General features: G+C 40.2%; 1 protein-coding gene across 1 annotated transcript in view; it reads left to right on the forward strand.

The window, feature by feature from the left end:
* The window catches only part of LOC146865944 (fructose-1,6-bisphosphatase isozyme 2), a 325,450-nt gene that overhangs the window by 260,766 nt on the left and 45,525 nt on the right, over nt 1-19,159 (forward strand). Inside the window, exon 6 of the mRNA XM_085632911.1 lies at nt 16,423-16,542. Within this exon, the coding sequence (XP_085489037.1) occupies nt 16,423-16,542 (120 nt within the window). The remainder of the gene's footprint in view (nt 1-16,422; nt 16,543-19,159) is intronic.

The raw sequence follows: 19,159 nt of genomic DNA on the forward strand, positions 1-19,159 counted from the left end.
TAAGTTCCTGTGGGTGTTATTTTATTTCCCCTGCCTTTATTGGTTTTCTATGGGATTACCTTGAGTGGCCATGTTTGGTGCTTCACTTACTCCAAGGCAGGACTGGAGTAAATTTACACCTGTTTTTTTGCCATCTTTAGCGCTATAGTAACTTCGGAAGTGCAGTTTGTGAACAGCAGTGGCCTTACTCTTTTTGTGATTATGTGTTTGGATTAGCATGTCCCTCCTTAAACCTCTCCTCAAATTTACCAGAAACCACTCCCATTTAGAAGTAAATATTTCCAATTTTACAGCCACTCTTCCTTATCACTCCCACATCTACTACTGAAATGTGTGCCTACATGTGCGGAGATCTCTCCCACCGTGTTTGAGATCTCCACACAGAAAAGATTGGCGATCCGGAGTCCGGGGTCTCTGGTCATCGGGGCCAAACTGCCCGTAGCAGGCATCAGACATTTTCCCTGGAGGCTGAAGGGTGGGGGCCAGTTTTGGAGTGGTGGAGGGCCAGTTTTGCTACTTGGGGTCGGTTTCGCAGTGATGCTGCAATACCGTGCCCCAGTAACAAGAGCAGCAGTGCTAGTTTTGTTTAGCAGTAGCCCTTCATGCTATACCTGCCCACTACCACCCTCCACCCCCACTCCGGGGTGGGGGCCGGTCTGACAACATTGCCAGGGCTACTTTGGGTTCCCAGTCTGGCACTGCCGGCCGTAGATTCGTGGATAGCATTTTCTAGTACAAAATGCATTTTATGACCCTCAATTGGTCTTCATGCAATTTAGTTCCAAGAGTATGTTATTTCCGCTCATTTTTCTACAAAATTAATATTTTCCAACTCATTAATTCACTTGCTCTGTTCACAGCATTTTCCAATGCACCAGTTTCTCTGAAATAATTCCATAGATATAGATGCTCTTATAGGACATGGTGCTGTTGTATCTAATGTGCCATGTATAAATCATTTAGAATTAAGCATTAAAACAGTCTAAAATATTTGCCGCCTTTTCTGGGATTGCGCTGTGGAATGAGCTTTTTACTGTTGAAGTCGCCCGTGCAGATAAGTAATGGAAGAAGTAAACCAAGACCAACAGGGATGGGATAGCAAAATATATTTAAATAGACACAAACGCCAAAGACCATCAGTGAGATATATTCAAGCATCGATGCTGTAGACATGTGGTGGCCTTTGCATATACCTTATTTCACATGGAGAAAATACTTGAGCTTGGAGTGATGTGGCCATGATTAGAAAGTATGGGCATGCAATTTAGCAGAAGTAGAGAATGTTTGCACTTCCTGTTTTTCAGTTCCTGTATTTTACTGCCTGATCATTTGTGCTCCTGACAGTTCATATCACAGCCCCTGAAAGTGCCTTATATTGATTGTTGTTCGCGTCACCTATGGCAACTAAAGAAGCTCTTGACTGCTGTCACATCTCCCATATGAATATGTACAACGAAAGCAAGAGAGATAGGACCAACTTCACTAGTCCTTTCCAACAGAGTTTGACTCCATGTAACGATGCTGCCAAAGTGATTGTTGTATCCTGTTGCTATTTATATTGCTCCTTTACTCCAATAATGGTGGCCAAAAGGACCCCATTCACATCTCCATTTATAAACCCATATTTTATCATTCTAGCTTGTATTCTCATTCTTTCATTTTGTCTTAAAGTGATCCTTCTGATCGGTGGACGCGATGCGTAAAACTCTCTACTATAAGATGAGGTGAATCAAATGAAGATATAGAACATGATGATCAGAAGTTCTTTGGAAAATAATTGGCAAATGTGTCAGATTTACAAAATCTGAAATCATTGAGGCATTTGGGAAGAGGCAGGAGAAAACAAGAGGGGATATTGGACAACTTCCTGCAGGGATGTCGTCGTATTCTATAAATCATAGTGTTTTACCCAAATAAGAAGGACTCTAAGCTAAAAAGTGATACATCTGCCCTCTCCAATTTACTAATAATAAAAAAAAAATACATTAGCCTAGACTGATGCATTAAAATCATCAACAAAATGCAGATACAAGGACCATCTCAGAGGTGATTGTTTTAACACTTGTGTTGTAGCCTCAAGAGGTCACTTTTTTTAGAGCTTCACTGCGGTCAATTGTGCAGCATTTATTCGAAAGACAAATAACACTTACATAAAATCCTCCAAGTCTATAAACAGTAAAAACACAGCTGATTTCTGGGTTGGAGGTGCAGTTTCATTTATCAGGTCTCAGGCAAACTTTGTAGTCGGGACACAGGTGTACAGAGTCCCCCTGCTATTTTTAGAGAGGGAACACAGTTCCTCTTGGGCAAGGCTGATGCTTGCATTTACAGCACTGTATGTCTGTAACCTGGCCTCAGGGTGTTTAACCACCCATCCAACAGGCATGTGAGAGAGGCACATTCTGTAGTTATATTTGATTATCTTTCTGGGAAGGAGCAAATAAACTTTACACTTTTGCCTTTCTATCTCATTAGGAACTGAAAATATGAAGAGCCTTTGCTCTGAATTAAGAACACCAGCAGGAAACAGACATGCCCTAGCAGCAAGTTCGATTGTTTGAAAAAGCACAAATAACAACTTTGATTGTTAAAAAAAGCATCTGTCACATTTTGTTTATCCTGAATATGAACTTTAAAACTGTAGTGCCAGTTCCACATGGCTGTTCAAAATCAGTGACACTTTCAGCCATTTTTAACTCAGTTGCACATTGATATTTGATTTATAAAAAGTAAAAAGCTTTTTTTTTTCATTTCTGGGTTATTAATTTTATTTCATGTTTTTGCAACATAGGCCCTCTACATTATGCATGAGGAAAATTAGAAGGGCATGCGTCACTGTCCCTTTCTGTTGCGTCGTTGTGCATTACAAATGTTAAATAGAACTCCCAATGTTTTTAGGTCGAGCCTAGTCAGAGGTTGCACTGTCTCTTCGGGACATGCTGTATTCACTCTGTGGCATACAGCCCACCTATTACTTTTCATTTGTTGGTTTCAGTGTCCTTTAAAAATCCTTGCTTCTGAATGATTAATTTCTCTATTTGTCCCGCCTTTTTCGTTGTTTGTTCCCTCTCATGGAGCAGGCCGCCGGTGTGTATGGCGAGGGTGAGGCGTGGCAGTGGATTTAGCTGAATTGCAGACACCCTTAGGGGCCCACAGCTTCTTCCTGACTGAAGACTGTCCGTAAATATACATGTAGCAGAGGGACACAGTCTCCTTCAAGGTTGACTTATCCCTTTTAAAACACACCGCAAGTACTTTTGGCTCTTACTTTATCTGTCTTTGCCTGCTGTCAATTGTTTAGTAATAAGCGCATGCCTGGGCCTGGAAAGCAATAGCCAAGGCACCCACCTTCTATTTTGGTTTCTTTTCAGCACTAAAGACCCGTTGTTGTGATGTTGGTCAACGTTTCTATAATGACTCCTTTTCACAGATAAAAGTAGCCAAAGCAGTCTTCAAGGGACTGCGTATGATTTCTTAAACATGATTAATTTCGTCCTGGTAGGCTAAGCAATAAAAACAATTTATTATGGCAATGGCATTTCAAGGCCTCCTGTTCTCTGACGATGAAGCTGAGAGATGGCTTGTAGCTGCTGTGTCCTACTGAAAAAAATAAATTTGGCAGGGATTATTTTCAAAATCCAGTTCCGTCTGATGCAGGGCCAAACAAAGTGCTCAGTTTTCATTGCCAGCAGGATGGAGTTGGAAACCTAGCATTTCTCTGTGTTCACAGTATCTACGCCAGGTCGGAGGCTATGTGATGAGTTCTGAAACCCAATGAGATGCAGGTCTGGCCTAGTCTGTTGCCTAGGAATATTGATGTTGTATACCGTGACTGTTTTTAGGTCTAACCTAACTTTGTCTCATTCTTATAGTTTGTTTATTTAAAGCGGAAGCACATTATTTTCCCAATAGGGTTTCACTGCTTTCCCATGCCTGATGATAAGGGGTGCTATTCCCAAAAGTGTTCTTTTTTTACTACTAATGTGTGTGCTGGTTTATCGTGCTCGCATGAATTGCACTATAATTTTACATACACCTTTATTACTGCGGTGCCCTTGAAAAGGGGAGACACACCCTGCTTTCCCCAATTACCAATCCTTGGACTGATAGAAACACAATTTACTAATTTCCAAGGCACACGCCACAAGATCACAACACAAATGTGTATTTATCCATTGAAAGATAGAATGAACTCAATATTTCCGTTCTTCGGTGTGTTCTCTTTTATTTCTCTTTAGCCACAAGCCAACACGTTTCCTCGCAATGGGATTACCCTTGCAACTTCATCAGGGCTAAAAATACAATAAAAAATACAATTTTTGTAATACATATTTTAACACTATGTTAAAATTAGGTCGCAGTCTTATATACCCAGTGCAGTACAAATTTCCATACATTAGACTTTGTGGTGATCAACCCCATTATAAAATGCTTTTTACAAAACATTCTCTTAGTACAAATTAATTCATCATATGGGCTTGAATTCCCTAAGAAATTATAACAAATTTGGACTATTGATGAAGGCTGAGATTCCTGATAGTGCTCCCTCAATAAACACACAAAAAAACACCCATTGTGCATAAGGTGCTAAGAGTCTAATTACATATGTACAATTTTTCATACCTGTCAACCGAGTAATTCTAAAAGTAGAGGAGAGACCTAAGGAGTTAAGCAAGAGCGTCACAATATTGTAGGCATGGATATACCCGGGATGAATGTATAACGGGGACACAGCTTGAGAAACAGTATAAAGACCTCCATTAAAATAAAGGATTACAGAGGTAAGCGGGTTGAAATTAAACACAGTACTACTTATATTGCAGTTGCTGTTTAAAGTTTAAATACCGGCTTTTTACCCACATGAGTTAATACTGTGACGCTCTTGCTTAACTCCTTAGGTCTCTCCTCTACTTCTAGAATTACTCATTTGACAGGTATGAAAAATTAATATATGTAATTCAACTCTTAGCACCTTGTGTGTGGCTCAATGGTTAGAGCGGCAGACCTTGATGCAGAAGTCTGGCCCGGGACCAGGGTTGAATTCCCGCCTCAGCGGCTCTTGGATTCAATTTCCCTGGACCTGATAGTTCTTGCCTCGGTGCCTATTTTAATCATGGGTTCCACTGTGCAACTCTGAGCAATAGCGTGCTTAATCTCCACAACGGCCCCCACAGCGCTAGGATGCCTGGCTTCACCTTGGGGGTGCCCAGGAGTGGACATCTCACAGGAAAACCAGGAAGGGTTCCACAGCGGTATGAATACAGCGCTACGAGACCCCTGGGTAGAAGTGCGCTATATAAGTACAAATACATTTACATTTATGTACAATGGGTGTTTTTTGTGTGTTTATTGAGGGAGCACTATCAGGAATCTCAGCCCACATCAATAGTCCAAATTTGTTATAATTTCTTAGGGAATTGAAGCACATATGATAAATTAATTTGTACTAAGAGAATGTTTTGTAAAAAGCATTTTATAATGGGGTTGATAACCACAAAGTCTGATGTATGGAACTTTGTGCTGCACTGGGTATAAGACTGCAACCTATTTTTAACATAGTGTTAAAATATGTTTTACAAAAATTGTACTTTTTATTGTATTTTTAGCCCTGATGAAGGTGCAAGGGTAATCCCATTGCGAGGAAACGCGTTGGTTTGTGGCTAAAGAGAAATAAAAGAGAACACACCGAAGAACGGAAATATTGAGTTCATTCTATCTTTCAATGGATAAATACACATTTGTGTTGTGATATTGTGGCGTGTGCCTTGGAAATTAGTGAATTGTATTCCCAAAAGTGACATCACAGGATTGTAGCACAAACTGACATGGCCTTTTGTACAAGTAGTGCGATTAACAATCAGTAAGCGGAAAAAAAGAGGCTGAGTTGAAGTTCAGCATTCAATTTATTAAAAAACATCAGGCGACAGAAGGAAATGATTTAAGTACAAGCAAGCATTTCTGCTTCTTTATTCAGCAGTTTTTGTTTTTCAGTGAAAGGAACAACTCCTAATTTTCTTGTGGGCATCTTCTAAGTTACTTTACAGTTTAAAATACAATATCAACAGTGTTTCTCCATTTTGTGCATTTGAAATACATTTTTGAGGCATTTAATTTGCTGATTTTTTTAAAGAGCTTACTCAATGTGATTGTTTAGTTTTTAATGCTTTAGGGTTTGCGGTATTTAATATGTCATGGTTTAACGTGCCTCTGTTATATCTTATTTCACTAAAACTCTTTTTTTTCTTCATTATCACATAGGAAAGGACTTCCAGATATATAAGTTCAGACTACCAGTTGTAACATAAAACACTTTAATAAGTACTTCTCAATGCAGAGCTATAATGTGCCGATTAGCATCAAAGCTTCTCTGTTAAACAAATACACTTTTTTGAATTTTTAAGAGACTTTATCATATTTTCATTAAATAGCACAAGAGCCCATCTTTGGGTTTGTGTGGCCGTTCACCAGTGGCACGTGTAGTAACAGTAGGCTTTGTAGCACCGAGGATAATGTGCTGCATGGCTAAAAATTGGCTATGGCAATGCTTGTTCTTAGGATGTGTGTCCTGCTCTGCAGTGAGCAAAACCCAGTCCCCTTGCAAGAATTTCAGAATTTGATAAACCACATCAGATGTAAAAGTGAAACTTAAGGAATCTGTAACCAGAAACAGGTCAACCAAATTGTAGAAACGAAACTCTCGATAAAGGAAAATCTGACTTTACTCCTGCTGCCATGTGAGAGCCAAGTGAGCGCTCAGTAACAGAAGGCTTCATTGCACTCCAAAGAGTCATAATGTAGAAATCAAAACAGCAACAGGGGTGCCCATTAAAACTAACATGCAATAAACATACAAGCATCATAATGTACACACAACTGGGAAAATATATTTATAGCCAATGCACACTGTCTAAAGAGGCACACAGATGCTCATCTGATGGCAATAAGATACACCCAGGCAGACACACAAAAACAGAATTAGTATGTACTTGTTTCTCTCATAAAAACAACAAGTTGTGATATTTTCTTGTTGAATGTTTGGGCAGTCAAAAAGCCTACTCCTTGAATGGGACTTCCCAGTTGAGAAACCTATGACCAGTAGGCATCGCTCTGGTAATCTGAGATAGCTGACAGCGGCAAGAGGTGGTGAAGATGGTGTATAGGACCACCCTAACATAACAGAATAACAATAAGTGCTACTTTGTGTTATTTAATTGACCATTTCCATCTGAATCAGCTCATAAAAGTGCCATCACAACGCCATGCACTTGGGTTTCGACACTGTGCAACAACAGCTGCACAAAGCCCTATTATACCATGTTCTGCTGTGCGTGCGGGGTACCCAAGAATTTGAGACATCTCAAAATGTTACCTCTATCAAAAACCCACATTAACTGGATCAGATACAGTTTTAAACCTCAGTTTCATGAGGCAATGTGTCCGCAGGTTAAGCCACCTCCCATTGCATGAAAAATCTGAACTACAACTTAAGTAAATTGGCCCATTCAATAACTGAGTTCTAGATCGATAAAATGTTAAAGGGTTTTATTACAAAATTTAAAAGTACAGAGTCAGTGCCATGAAGGCTCTCATATAAAACGGTAATACAGAAAAATGCAAAATTAGAAATTATTCTAAGTCCCAACTGAACAGCAAAATTGTGGGATAATAACTGACAATATTCCTAGTAGAACAAGAATGTCTTCCGGCTCACCCCTAGAATCGATGTTTTTTTAACGTTATTTTCACATATGAGATTACATAAACTATAGATTCAGTGTGGTATGAGCAAATGTACCATTTCATCAGAAAATCAAAACACATGGAAAATAAAAGTAATATTGCCTTAACACCTGCCCTAAGCACTATCCCACTGCATGAATAATTATTTTGCACCCTCTAGGCTAAAGTAATCTGGAGGTGATAGAACAAACTAGACACATGAACAATTCTGTGGCTTATGACTAAATAGGGCACAGTGAACCAGCAGAAAGACCGTGAAGGTAAATTTGCAGTTTGTGACTGAGCCAGTGGAAGTTAATTGAGAGCAGCATAAACAATGACACTGGAAATAAACAAGCAAATCTCAGCTTGACTATGTGCTGTAGAAATTGCGAGGAGAGATGTGAGTAGGGAGGAAGACACGAGTGACAATGGTGATTTCCATTTTAGACGTAATGGCATCTATACTTACATTTAGGCCTAGTTAACAAACACCAGAAAACCCCACTTCTACACATCTTAGATAATTTGTTTCAAATGCAACCGTAGTGTGTCACTGTAGATATGTGTAATCGAATAAGGAAATACATTCCGCACATTGTTAATGATGCACATATAAACACATACAAATCTTTAACACTACCAAACTTCTGACTAAAATTAAGATTAGGACTCAGGCAATTTAGATACAGATGGTCAAATTCTGAGAATGGTGGAAAGAGCTGACTCGCCGCCTACAGACTGCCTGTACCATTAGTGATGCAAATGCTGTCCAACTTTTTGAGCCTTTAAGGTGCGGGAGATTGAGTGGTTTTGGAGGATGATACCCTTTGAAATCGATGGAAATGTCACATGCCAGTGGGAGGAAGGTTACCAGGACAGATGATCTCATTTAGGTATGTCCAAGGCATTTTCCTTTTTTGGAGGTAGAAAAGAGTCCAAGGAGGGTGAGGTCAATCACATGAGGGTGAGCGGAGTTGTATGGAGGTATCTACCAGAGGGGGTCTCAGTCAAAGTTAAATTCTGGGAAAAGAGAGTATGAAGCCAATGAACAGAACGAAGCGTAGGCAGGTTCCAAGGGGGTGGTGAGTGAGGAGCACAAACCGCCCCCTCAGAAACCATGGCTGCACTTCTCCCTCAATAAGACTGCAACTCTGGTCCCTCACAAAAACGAGGCACGACATCATGGTCAATCATCAATAACAAGTGAAGTTGCATTAGCCACGCATTCAGTTGTGTTTATAAGATGGTATAAATCACATTTAATTAATGGTTCATAAATGAAAACCTTTGGACCTAAGGTGATTTCACATTGAGCAGTCACACTGATGATGCTTGTTCTGCTCCAGCAAACTCTTTGGATATTAAGCACTCGAATACAGACCTTGAGCTAAGTGCTTTTTATATAACAGAGATCTAATTTTCACCCACCTCTCTACCTGCTTTTAACTGAGCAGTGTCCAGTTTGCCTCAGTCTGGCTCTATTCCCCACGGTACTGTACACTAGTTGAAGAGTCCCAGTTTAATGCCATTGAACGGCTGTTTTTCCCATCATATTATTTCTCCTCAAATGTTTTGCAATTTCTTCTTTTATGTAGGCAATCAGTGTTTAGTGCTTTCTTTGAAGCACAATTTGCTAAATTGTGTTGGTTGTTATGGTTTCCTATTAGGATTTTGTTTTTGTATATTTAACTTAAATTGAGAAGAGATTGCTGGATAAATGAAAGTGATATCTAAGGATTCTATTACATGCATGAATGTTCCTGAAGACTGTGTTTTGTCCTCTCATTGTCATAGGAATTATCATTTACTTCTACACGTCACTTCAGTGAACACCACAACGAAAGGCACAGGAGGCAAATAACCTGAATTAGAGTAGACTGCGTATGGATAATCTTCAGATTTCTGAAGGAGCTGTACCTTTAAAGAGAATACACTGGTGGAGTTTGCACAGCGACCGTATTTATGAGCAGTGTGATTTTTATCGCATCCAGTAATTAGTAGGTGCGATGAAGCTCGCACCCCTGATAAATTTCTCCAGGTCAAACCTGCCAGAATTTACAAGGCGAAAAATCCCAGATAAATAGAGGAACATGTAGATTTTGGTGCAGCACCACACCATAATTTGCATGTTGTGCAAAATTCAAAATAGGTGATTTTTGTCGCACCATATAAATTCTCAACACCTTAGAGTCAGATTTTATCTGGTGCAATAATTATGGCATTTGTAACTAAGGCACTTGTAATCAGGTCCTAAGCCTATGGTAAATTACATTCCAGCTCTGAATTTAGCACTTTCTCTAGAATTTTGAGGATATACCGTTACCATCCTATTCTAGAGAGGCCCAAAAGTTAGTTGCAATATTTGGTTTCTCTGTTACGACTCGTGACAATCACTTCTACTTCCCGGTAGCTTGACGCCCAATATGCTGACCCTACATTAACTTGTCTAGACTTCCTTTTGACCCAGCAGACAGGAAGTCGTGTTTAGTGGCTCAGGACTGCTTGATCTCTCTCCGAGATCCTTGCTTATCTCTCTCTAGATGACACCTCCAACATTACTTATATTTACCTAAGGCGTTTTTACAAGACACTCTTAACCCAAAGGAAAGCTGGTTAAATTAAAATAAAATAACGTTTGGAAAGGAGTAAATGGAACTACAATTGCATACAGGAAACCAAAAAGAAAGGACGTATGAAAAAATAGGTAGTGTGTTGGTTTAAAGTCAGCTATTATAGATGTCTAATGGATGAAACTTTGTTGGGGGAAAGGCGGGTAGGATCACAGACACAGATGGGTTTCCCATAAATGTCCTTCCTCTTTTTAGGCACAAATGTGGTTGCGTAACTACACAGGATAAACACATTGTACAATGAATTCAGTAAGGTTTTGATGACGTCAGTTGACTTTGGAAGTTCAACTTCAGGGGGCACATTTGCAAAGGCATCCAGGAATGATGTGTAATTGACACCAAGCACCTCTGTCATCCACATCTGGGGCAGTGCTTAATTTGAGCTGGTGGTTTCTGGTGCTTAACTCACATCACCTAATTATCAACACCGGCACTTATGACAGTTGCCACATGGGGGCACTGTATGTGCAATTTAGAGTTGAGCAGAACAGTTGTCTATTAATTTGATGCACATTAAAAACAACTAATAACTACCACCCTAAACATATAGCGTTGGGGAGCTCAAACAGTCTGAATTGTCACACTTGTCGCAGTATGATGGTTAGTAATTGTGTAGGTACTGTAAATGGCAGCGCTGGCAGTAGCAATGGGTGGTACAAGCTGCGCTGGCCTCCTGATGAGGGCCCTGGTACTTATTTTTTTTACAATTTGAGCACTGTCTGGGCGTCATGCAGACACGTATGAAAATGTTGCATGTAAATATTTTGAAGCTGAATACCTTTTGATTAACTGTGTGGCATGATCTCAACACAATGCCGCCCCACTGCCTTCAACACTGCCAAAAAAGTAAAAGTAAAATGATAACGCGATGTTATTATAATTTTATTTTTCCGTGCTGCGGAAGCTTTGTGGTTGAGGTGGGGGGCTGCTCTGCTCACAGGGCAGAGGAGGAGTGGTTTGCCCACTGTAAGTGAGCATGAATGTTTGGCCGGTCCAACACTCAAGCGCCCTTATGTGCTCCATCCAGGCTGTATTACAGACTGGGTGGAGAACATGCCCCAGGCTCCCATTCCCTGGCTGAGCGCCGAACCACGGCGCTCAGACCAACCACAACGCTGCATTGCAGATTTGTGATTGGTCAGTGGAGCCTGGGTGACTGCTTCCTGTTAAGCAGAGCAAAGGAAGAGGATGCAGAGGACCGAGGAGGGGCAACTGCCGGCCAGCTGGCCGGCTGGCAGGTAAGTGTTTTAATTTTTTTTGCAACCCCCTTCCCAGCCCCTAATGCTATTTGGGAGCAACCGACACTGCTCAATGGCCCAGCTCCCTTTCCTGCTTGTGTCTTTTAGGGAGGTAATTAAGAACAGCATTCCACCATTCCCCCAGTCAAAATAGTTGTCTAACATAAATATTTTCTTCTAAATATCGTTCACAAATATATCACCAATCGGACATATAGGTCACCATATTTTGGTCAGGCGACATTTCTGACTATGATATTCTAAGATACAACCGCTTTTGCACATTTGTCTTATTCTGCCTAATAGGGAATGACCGTGAGAAATGCTTCCGCAGCACAAACCATTGAAATCAGTATTTTTTTTCAGTTGTTCTATTCTGATGGATCAACAATGGTATACTCCTCACATGAAAACACACAATTTTAACACGCATCATACCAACAATTCTTTACCAAAACAAGTCGGAATTCCACATCTAGTTTGCAGCAAAACATAACAGTTAATCTACTTTCCCCTACTCCTTCCCTGCCTTCTCATCTCACATCATACATCCCTCCCAATCCCAGTTTATATTAAGACAAAACTAGTCACGACTCAATGAAAGTGGTCCTTCTCATTCATTGTTCAATAAACAGTTACAGGAGGCCACCAGCAACAGATAAATCAAAAAGAAAGCATTTATATGTGGCTTCAATAAAAATGCATCGCCGTACCAGTCTTATCCAGGCATTCCTTTCCTGTGTGGCTGGGTGGACCAAGTGAATATTTATTACCTATCACCCTGATTTTCAAGAAAAGCTCCCCAAACCTCTTCAAATTTCTTGGGTTGGCCATTTAACTGATAAATGACTTCCTGCACATAAGGTACAACTGCCAGGAGTTTATTTGTCCTCATAGCTGTGATATACATGTTGTAGCCGTCGCAAGTGCCGTCACAAACTACTTGTTTCTTTGTGGTATAATGTTTGAGTATAAGTAGTCATCATGAAGTAGCGCCACCCTAACGTTAAGTGGGCTGGTTATTATTAAAGACTGAGTGATTGTATTCTATACATCATGCCAATATTGTTGCAATGATGGATAGTCCCATAGGATGTGTATGATATCACAGTCTGGGGAGTAGCACTTACATTTCATGTTATTATATAGACCTGCAGTTCCCAATCTTTTTTGGGAACCAGTACCATCAATTGGAGATTTTGCAATAGCTAAACTTCAACCTAGCTTCCCTAAGGTTTTTATCATGTGGCTGTAATGGATCTAGCCAATCCTCTTCTATGTAGTGAAATGCAAGTCTTTCGGACCATCAGTCTTTCAGCTGGGCTGCTACTGGATGTAAAAAGGTAAAGTGAGTTATAATTCTTTAGATTCCGGATATTACCCCTTTATATGTGTCGCCTGAACATAGGTACTTTGAAATTTGTGAATCCTGGAGAGTTATGGGCTACATCCCAGCATTTTTCTCGTGCAATGCCTCAGACGCTGTTAATTCCAGAAGTGAGTCGTTCGTTAGTAGATCATAGATTGCATTTCAGCAATTGTTTTAGTTCTGTCTCCTGCTATTATATGGTCCATTGTGGTAATTGCTGCGGCCTTAAAGTCCGGGCAAATCTACTCCAAGCTCTTTTGTCGATTGCCCCACGATTGCCCCACAGTAATGCCTTTCTATGAATTCTACTATTAACTTTCAATTTTGTATATATTTTGTGCCAGGCATTTGACATTACGTCTGAGAATAGGATTCACCTTTTCAGTCTTCTGAAGATCTTTGTGATACAACGATCTCAGACAACCACATTTTCATAGTATACCATTTAAAATTTTGACCTATTTCTGCAAATTTAGAGAAGTATGCAAGTGAGGCCTGATTTAGGCCAGTTGCTATGACAACCAGTAGGATTCTAAATACAGTAGCCTACATCCCCCTTGCTCTGTGGATGCATGGAACTTTGACAATTTGAGTCTAGATTGCCTGCCCTGCCACAAAAACGTTTTCCACATTTTGGTTATAGTATGCAGAGGTTTGTGGGAACCTAGAGTGGCAACATCGTGAAGATATAATTCAGCCTTAGTGTAAAATTCATTATTTTTTAAAAAAACATCTTTTTATTTTGTAGTTGATTCAAGACACACAGCAATTTATGATTCACCTTTTCATATTCAAGCCCCTCGCACATTTTTTGTAGTATATTTGAACCTTGATATAATCCACGATAATGCCCAACTTCACCCCCACCCTTACCTCCCTCCCAGAGCTTCAAGCACACCTCCCGCCCGTCCCTTGTGTAAAATTAAATTTTTAGTATTGAATTTTTCCCACAGTGAGAAATCTTAAAAAGACCTCCTGCTTATGTTTCTTTGGATTTTTTTTAGTTGATTAGATTATCATGCACTACATTATGCAGCGCACTCTTTAGAAATATTCCAGTGCCGGCTCCTCCACTAAGGCAGAGGAGCATCGCTCCACTGTCGCAGTGGTCTGTCGCAAGAAGTGTTGAATTAAAGGAGGTGATGCCCGTCCTAAGTGATGTGATCTCTGACAAGGTTTCTGAGGTTTTTTTTCAATCGTGGATATCGTAGTCTTCAACGTTGTGAGTTCATTCAGGAAGGCATCTAACACCGAATCATGAACCATGGTATCAAGGTCTTTTGATGATTTTAGAGAACCGCCCATAACTGCATATCTGAATAAATGTTGCCTCACTGGTTTGGCCATCAGAGTAGGTCATTCAGGGGTAGTGTGTCTAAATTGTTAGGCAACTTGTACCAATGTTGTAAGGCAGTCCAGGTTATCATTCACCTCTCAGAGATGTTGCTGTCTGCTAATTTTAACCTGGAAACTCTCCAGTTATAGCACCAATCTGAGCCTTGTTATATTTCCAAAGTCCATGTAAGTGTGAGCAATCTGTTGGACCCTATTATCACTTCACAGATGGTATCATGCCTGGAATGATCCTGCTGTGGGCTTCAGAATATTTCTGTTAACCCCAGATTTATATTGTGAGGTAGGTACTGTGGTCTTACCTCTGATTGACAAGGCTGTGTCTCACAGGGTCAGGCTGCTCCGTGTAACTCTGCTACATTCTGTCACGGCCCTTCAATTTCACTAATACAACACAGCGCCACTGCCCCGGAGGTCCCTCATTGTGCCCCAGGCTGTCCCCACTTTGCAGCTTCTTCTATCTATTATATTCACCCATTCTGAGGACCACAAGTCACCCGTGGAGGGCTGTCCACTACGGAGCTCAGGGCCATGTTTATAGTGCTCCGGACTCCATCCCTAACTCTTTCTCTAGTTAACAGAATTAAATTGCAATAAAATGTACTTAAATGAGTATATTTCTTAAAACGACACACCATATTACACTATATTCTTTGAAACAATGTGTGCTGTCTGAATAATTGTGCGGCCCGTGTGACTTTGCAACGTGATGTAAGCCAATGGTTTCTAATGATTGAACTACGGAATATTGAGGCTCGGAATGTCGAGATACACTAATATCATGGACAGAATATTGAGGGACAAAATATCACAAAGTAAGTATAGAGGAAGTGTAGTTTTACTCTACATCTATTCACCTTGAGGAGATATATATATGTCATCAAGGTGTATGTATCTGAAGTTAGGTGTAGAAAATCTATACTGACTTACCTTTCGATATTTTGTCCTTTGATATTTTGTCCACAAAATGTGGTGCTATCAATATTCCTACCTCAATATTCCGGGATCACACTATTTCTTCTGTTGGGCCTCGAGGTCCGTACTCCTTACAGATTTTCAGGATAACCACTGTCCATGCAAACAATGTCCATTTAGATTCATTAAATGTAAATTTATTCTAGTGTGAAATACTGAAATAGGCACAGATCTGGGCCACGTGAAGAACCTTCGACACTCATGATGTGGGCAATGCTTTTGAACTGGGGCCCGAGGTATCTTGAGTCTGATGATTCAAACTACAGTGAGCCTAGTTGTGAAATAGAATCATGTTTTCACAATTTTAATTTCCATTATTCTATTTACTAAATTCGGAGTGCCTATTGCATTATTTAAAAATATTATTTTGGGGGGAAAGAAACTGGATTATCTTCATGGAAAACAATGGTTTTCTGAAGAAATGTTTACATCACAACTGTTATCCAGTTTCTAGAATCTTTGGGGGTCGTTAGTATGGCGGGCGGACTTCGTCCGCCCGCCATACCCCCGGGAAACGGGACCGCCCACAATGCATAGTAATATGGCGGGAGGAATTGGCATGCGGGTGGGCACAAATGTCAGGCGGATCACCACCCCCATGCGGGCGATGGCGATCCGCCCGACATGCTAATTTTCCCCTAAATGTGGTAAAATACAATGTACACACTAAGATTGTGGAACACATAATTTTCAGAACATTTTTGTATTAAAATGGCTCAGTAACTGCTGTTCACATTGTGAATCTTTTTAGAAATGCATTCTGTAACAAGTGTAGGCCTTTTGCTGAATTATATTTATGAAGTTAGGGAGATTTTATCTACCTGTAAAATGTAGATCTTTACTGAGTGTTTTATAGTTTTTTCTGTTTTCTACTGGTGTTGTCTTGCTAATAAGGCTTGAGCTTTCTTAAATATTTACAACAAAATAATATTTTTAAAAAAGATATTAGTAATGTATATATTTTGCCAATAGGCCAATAATTCAAATATTTGTTTCTATGAGAATATGAGTCCCATCCTGCCAATACAAAGGGTCACACATTCTGATCTACACCGCTTGCCACATTATGATGTTGCCCGCATTATGAAGATAAAACAAGACCATAGGTTTCAGCCTGTCTTCTCTTTTGTTACAGGATGGCAGCTCTCCTTACAGTTCCAGATATGTGGGCTCCATGGTGGCTGATGTGCACCGGACCCTTATATATGGTGGGATCTTCCTGTACCCGGCCAATCAGAAGAGCCCCAAAGGGAAGGTAAATCTCTCATGCATCACCTATTAATTGCACTGAATTAATGCAGCCTACCTGCATTTAAGGCTTATAAATTCATTAACTTTTTGTGCAGTTGGTGCTAATTCCCAAATGGTTTCTCTCATTTGAGTGATCCACCACTCACCTTTTCCATGTTCTGCAAAATGTGTTCAAACATTTAAACAAAAATCTTTAAGTTAACTTTGTTGTCATTTATTACTTGTATTTGCATAGTGCAATCAATTAGCTGGCACTAGAGCACATTTCATTAGCCCAATGTATGACTTTACAGTCATTTCCATAACAGCCAGAAACTCGTCGATGATTTCATTGCATTGTGTAAGCAGTGGAAAATGTCCTTTATGGATTAGACAAATTGTTAGTGTTTTGAGTATTTTACTGTGAAACATACAAGCCAGGCACGCATTCAGTGTCCCTCAGTTCAGGCATCACATTTTACAACATAAAAAGCATTGCTAGATACATCGGAAGCACACTCATTTGTGTGAGAAACACAACTGACCACTGGTACTATGTGGCAAGATGTCAATTAAGGAAGGAATACAAGTCGACTAAGAAAACGGTGCCAAATTTATTAGCAGAACAAAAATGCTATTCCTATAGAAACTGATATATATATATATATATATATATATATTCACTTAAAAAACCATAGGTTTCACACATGTTATAGTTAGCTGGACATTTCACTCGTGAAAAACCATTGAAATTCCCCCGTTATAGTTAGTGCAGGCAACTATAACTTACGCGACCGCAATCCTCTGCTGATGACGTCAGATATTACATCACTGTATTTAGACACTAATTTACCCATGTCTTCTTCCATTAATTTTTAGCTATACATATATTACAAATATTTTTTTTTTCAGAAAGACACATATGTCATCAGTGATGTAATGTCTGACGTCATCAGCAGAGGATTGTGGTCGCGTGAGTTATAGTTGCCTGCACTAACTATAACGGGGGAATTTCAATGGTTTTTTACGAGTGAAATGTCCAGCTAACTATAACATGTGTGAAACCTATGGTTTTTTAAGTGAATTTGCAAGGTTTTTTAAATGCTAATTCCTAACTATAACGTGTGTGAAACCTATGTTTTTTTCAGTGAATTTGTACGGTTTTTTAAATGCTAAGTTATGTATTTATTTTATTTTTTCAGGTTTTTCACCGTGCGCGTACCGTACGTGCACGGTGCGCTTCTTCGCGGAATTTTTCCGTTTCTACCGTACGCGCACGCTACGCGTACTCCGCGATTTTTCGCAAAAAAATTAAAGGAAATTTTGGCCCTTGGGGGTCCTTCTGGGACCCCCTGACAAAGGCTAGGGGGTCAGGAACTGTCCACCCTGCCCCCTTTTCACGTTCTCCACCTTTGTTTTTCACCCCCTCAGACTGCGAGAGACAAAATGGCGGCCGACACTTCCTGGTTTCGACCGATTCGAATGTTTACTAAGATCTAACAACCAATCAGAATCGCGCTCGCGCACGGTGCGTGCTTACAGATATATATATATGCTTTTAAATGCTATTTTCTCAGGAAATACTGAACAGATTTACACCAGACCTGCAAAAGGCACATCCCTGACCTGAGGACTACCTCTCTGCCAAATTTCAAGCAATTCTGTTCAGCCGTTCGGGCTGTAGCTTGGACTAAAGGTCCTATGGAAAAATGCATGAGGAAAATGCGTTTTGGGACCCCCCCTTTTTCTCAGCCCCCGCTTGACGAATCCCCCCGAGACTTTCAGGGAAGGAGCGGAGCGCCCCACCTATTTTGAAAATTTTGCGAGGATTCGTCAATCGGCGCCAAAGTTATTCCAAATAGAATGTTGCGGATTTCCTATGGAAACACGGTCCTAACTATAACTATCTACTGGCGACCGCCAGTAGATGATATTTATATATATATATATATATATATATATATATATATATATATATCTATATATATATATATATATATATATATATATATATATATATACATATATGTTTGACGATTCCCCCTCTGGGGAACGTGTACAAAGTTCCACAACCAGCAGTCTGCCTGATTCACAGCCAAAGATCAAAGAGCTGTTTAAAAACCTGGAAAAAGCAAGCAAAGCGGAGCAGGCGAAGTGGTGGGAGCATCACTCTCTCACCCGGTACTTGGAGGTTGGCAGGATACCGCTGGTTCTGCGTATAATGCTCGCGCCGAGCTATGAGAACCCAGACCCCCGCATGTTATCGGAATGGGCCGAATGCAACCTGGAGTCCTCTCGGCGTTTGGTGGAAATCCTTGTCAAATACGCTGAGAGTGACCGGGTTGCATTACAAAGCAAAATTGATGCCCTCAATGTGGAGATAGATAAGATTCCGATCACTCCAAGCACCACCAAATTTCGGGATGACATGACAGCACGTTTGCTCCGTGAGGAGGAAGTAATAAAGAAAAGGAAAGCCTATAAATTCCAACAAGATAGGTTGGATTACGAACACGGGCAAATATTTACTTTTGCAAGGAAATACGATAATGTGAAAACGACTAAGAAAATGACACCAAGTCCCTCGACATCATTACAAACAGTTAATAGTGACATACCGCCTCCATCGTCACTTTCAGATT

The sequence above is a fragment of the Triturus cristatus genome, chromosome 2_1 (genome assembly GCF_964204655.1).
Source record: "Triturus cristatus chromosome 2_1, aTriCri1.1, whole genome shotgun sequence".
NCBI classification, from domain to species: domain Eukaryota; kingdom Metazoa; phylum Chordata; class Amphibia; order Caudata; family Salamandridae; genus Triturus; species Triturus cristatus.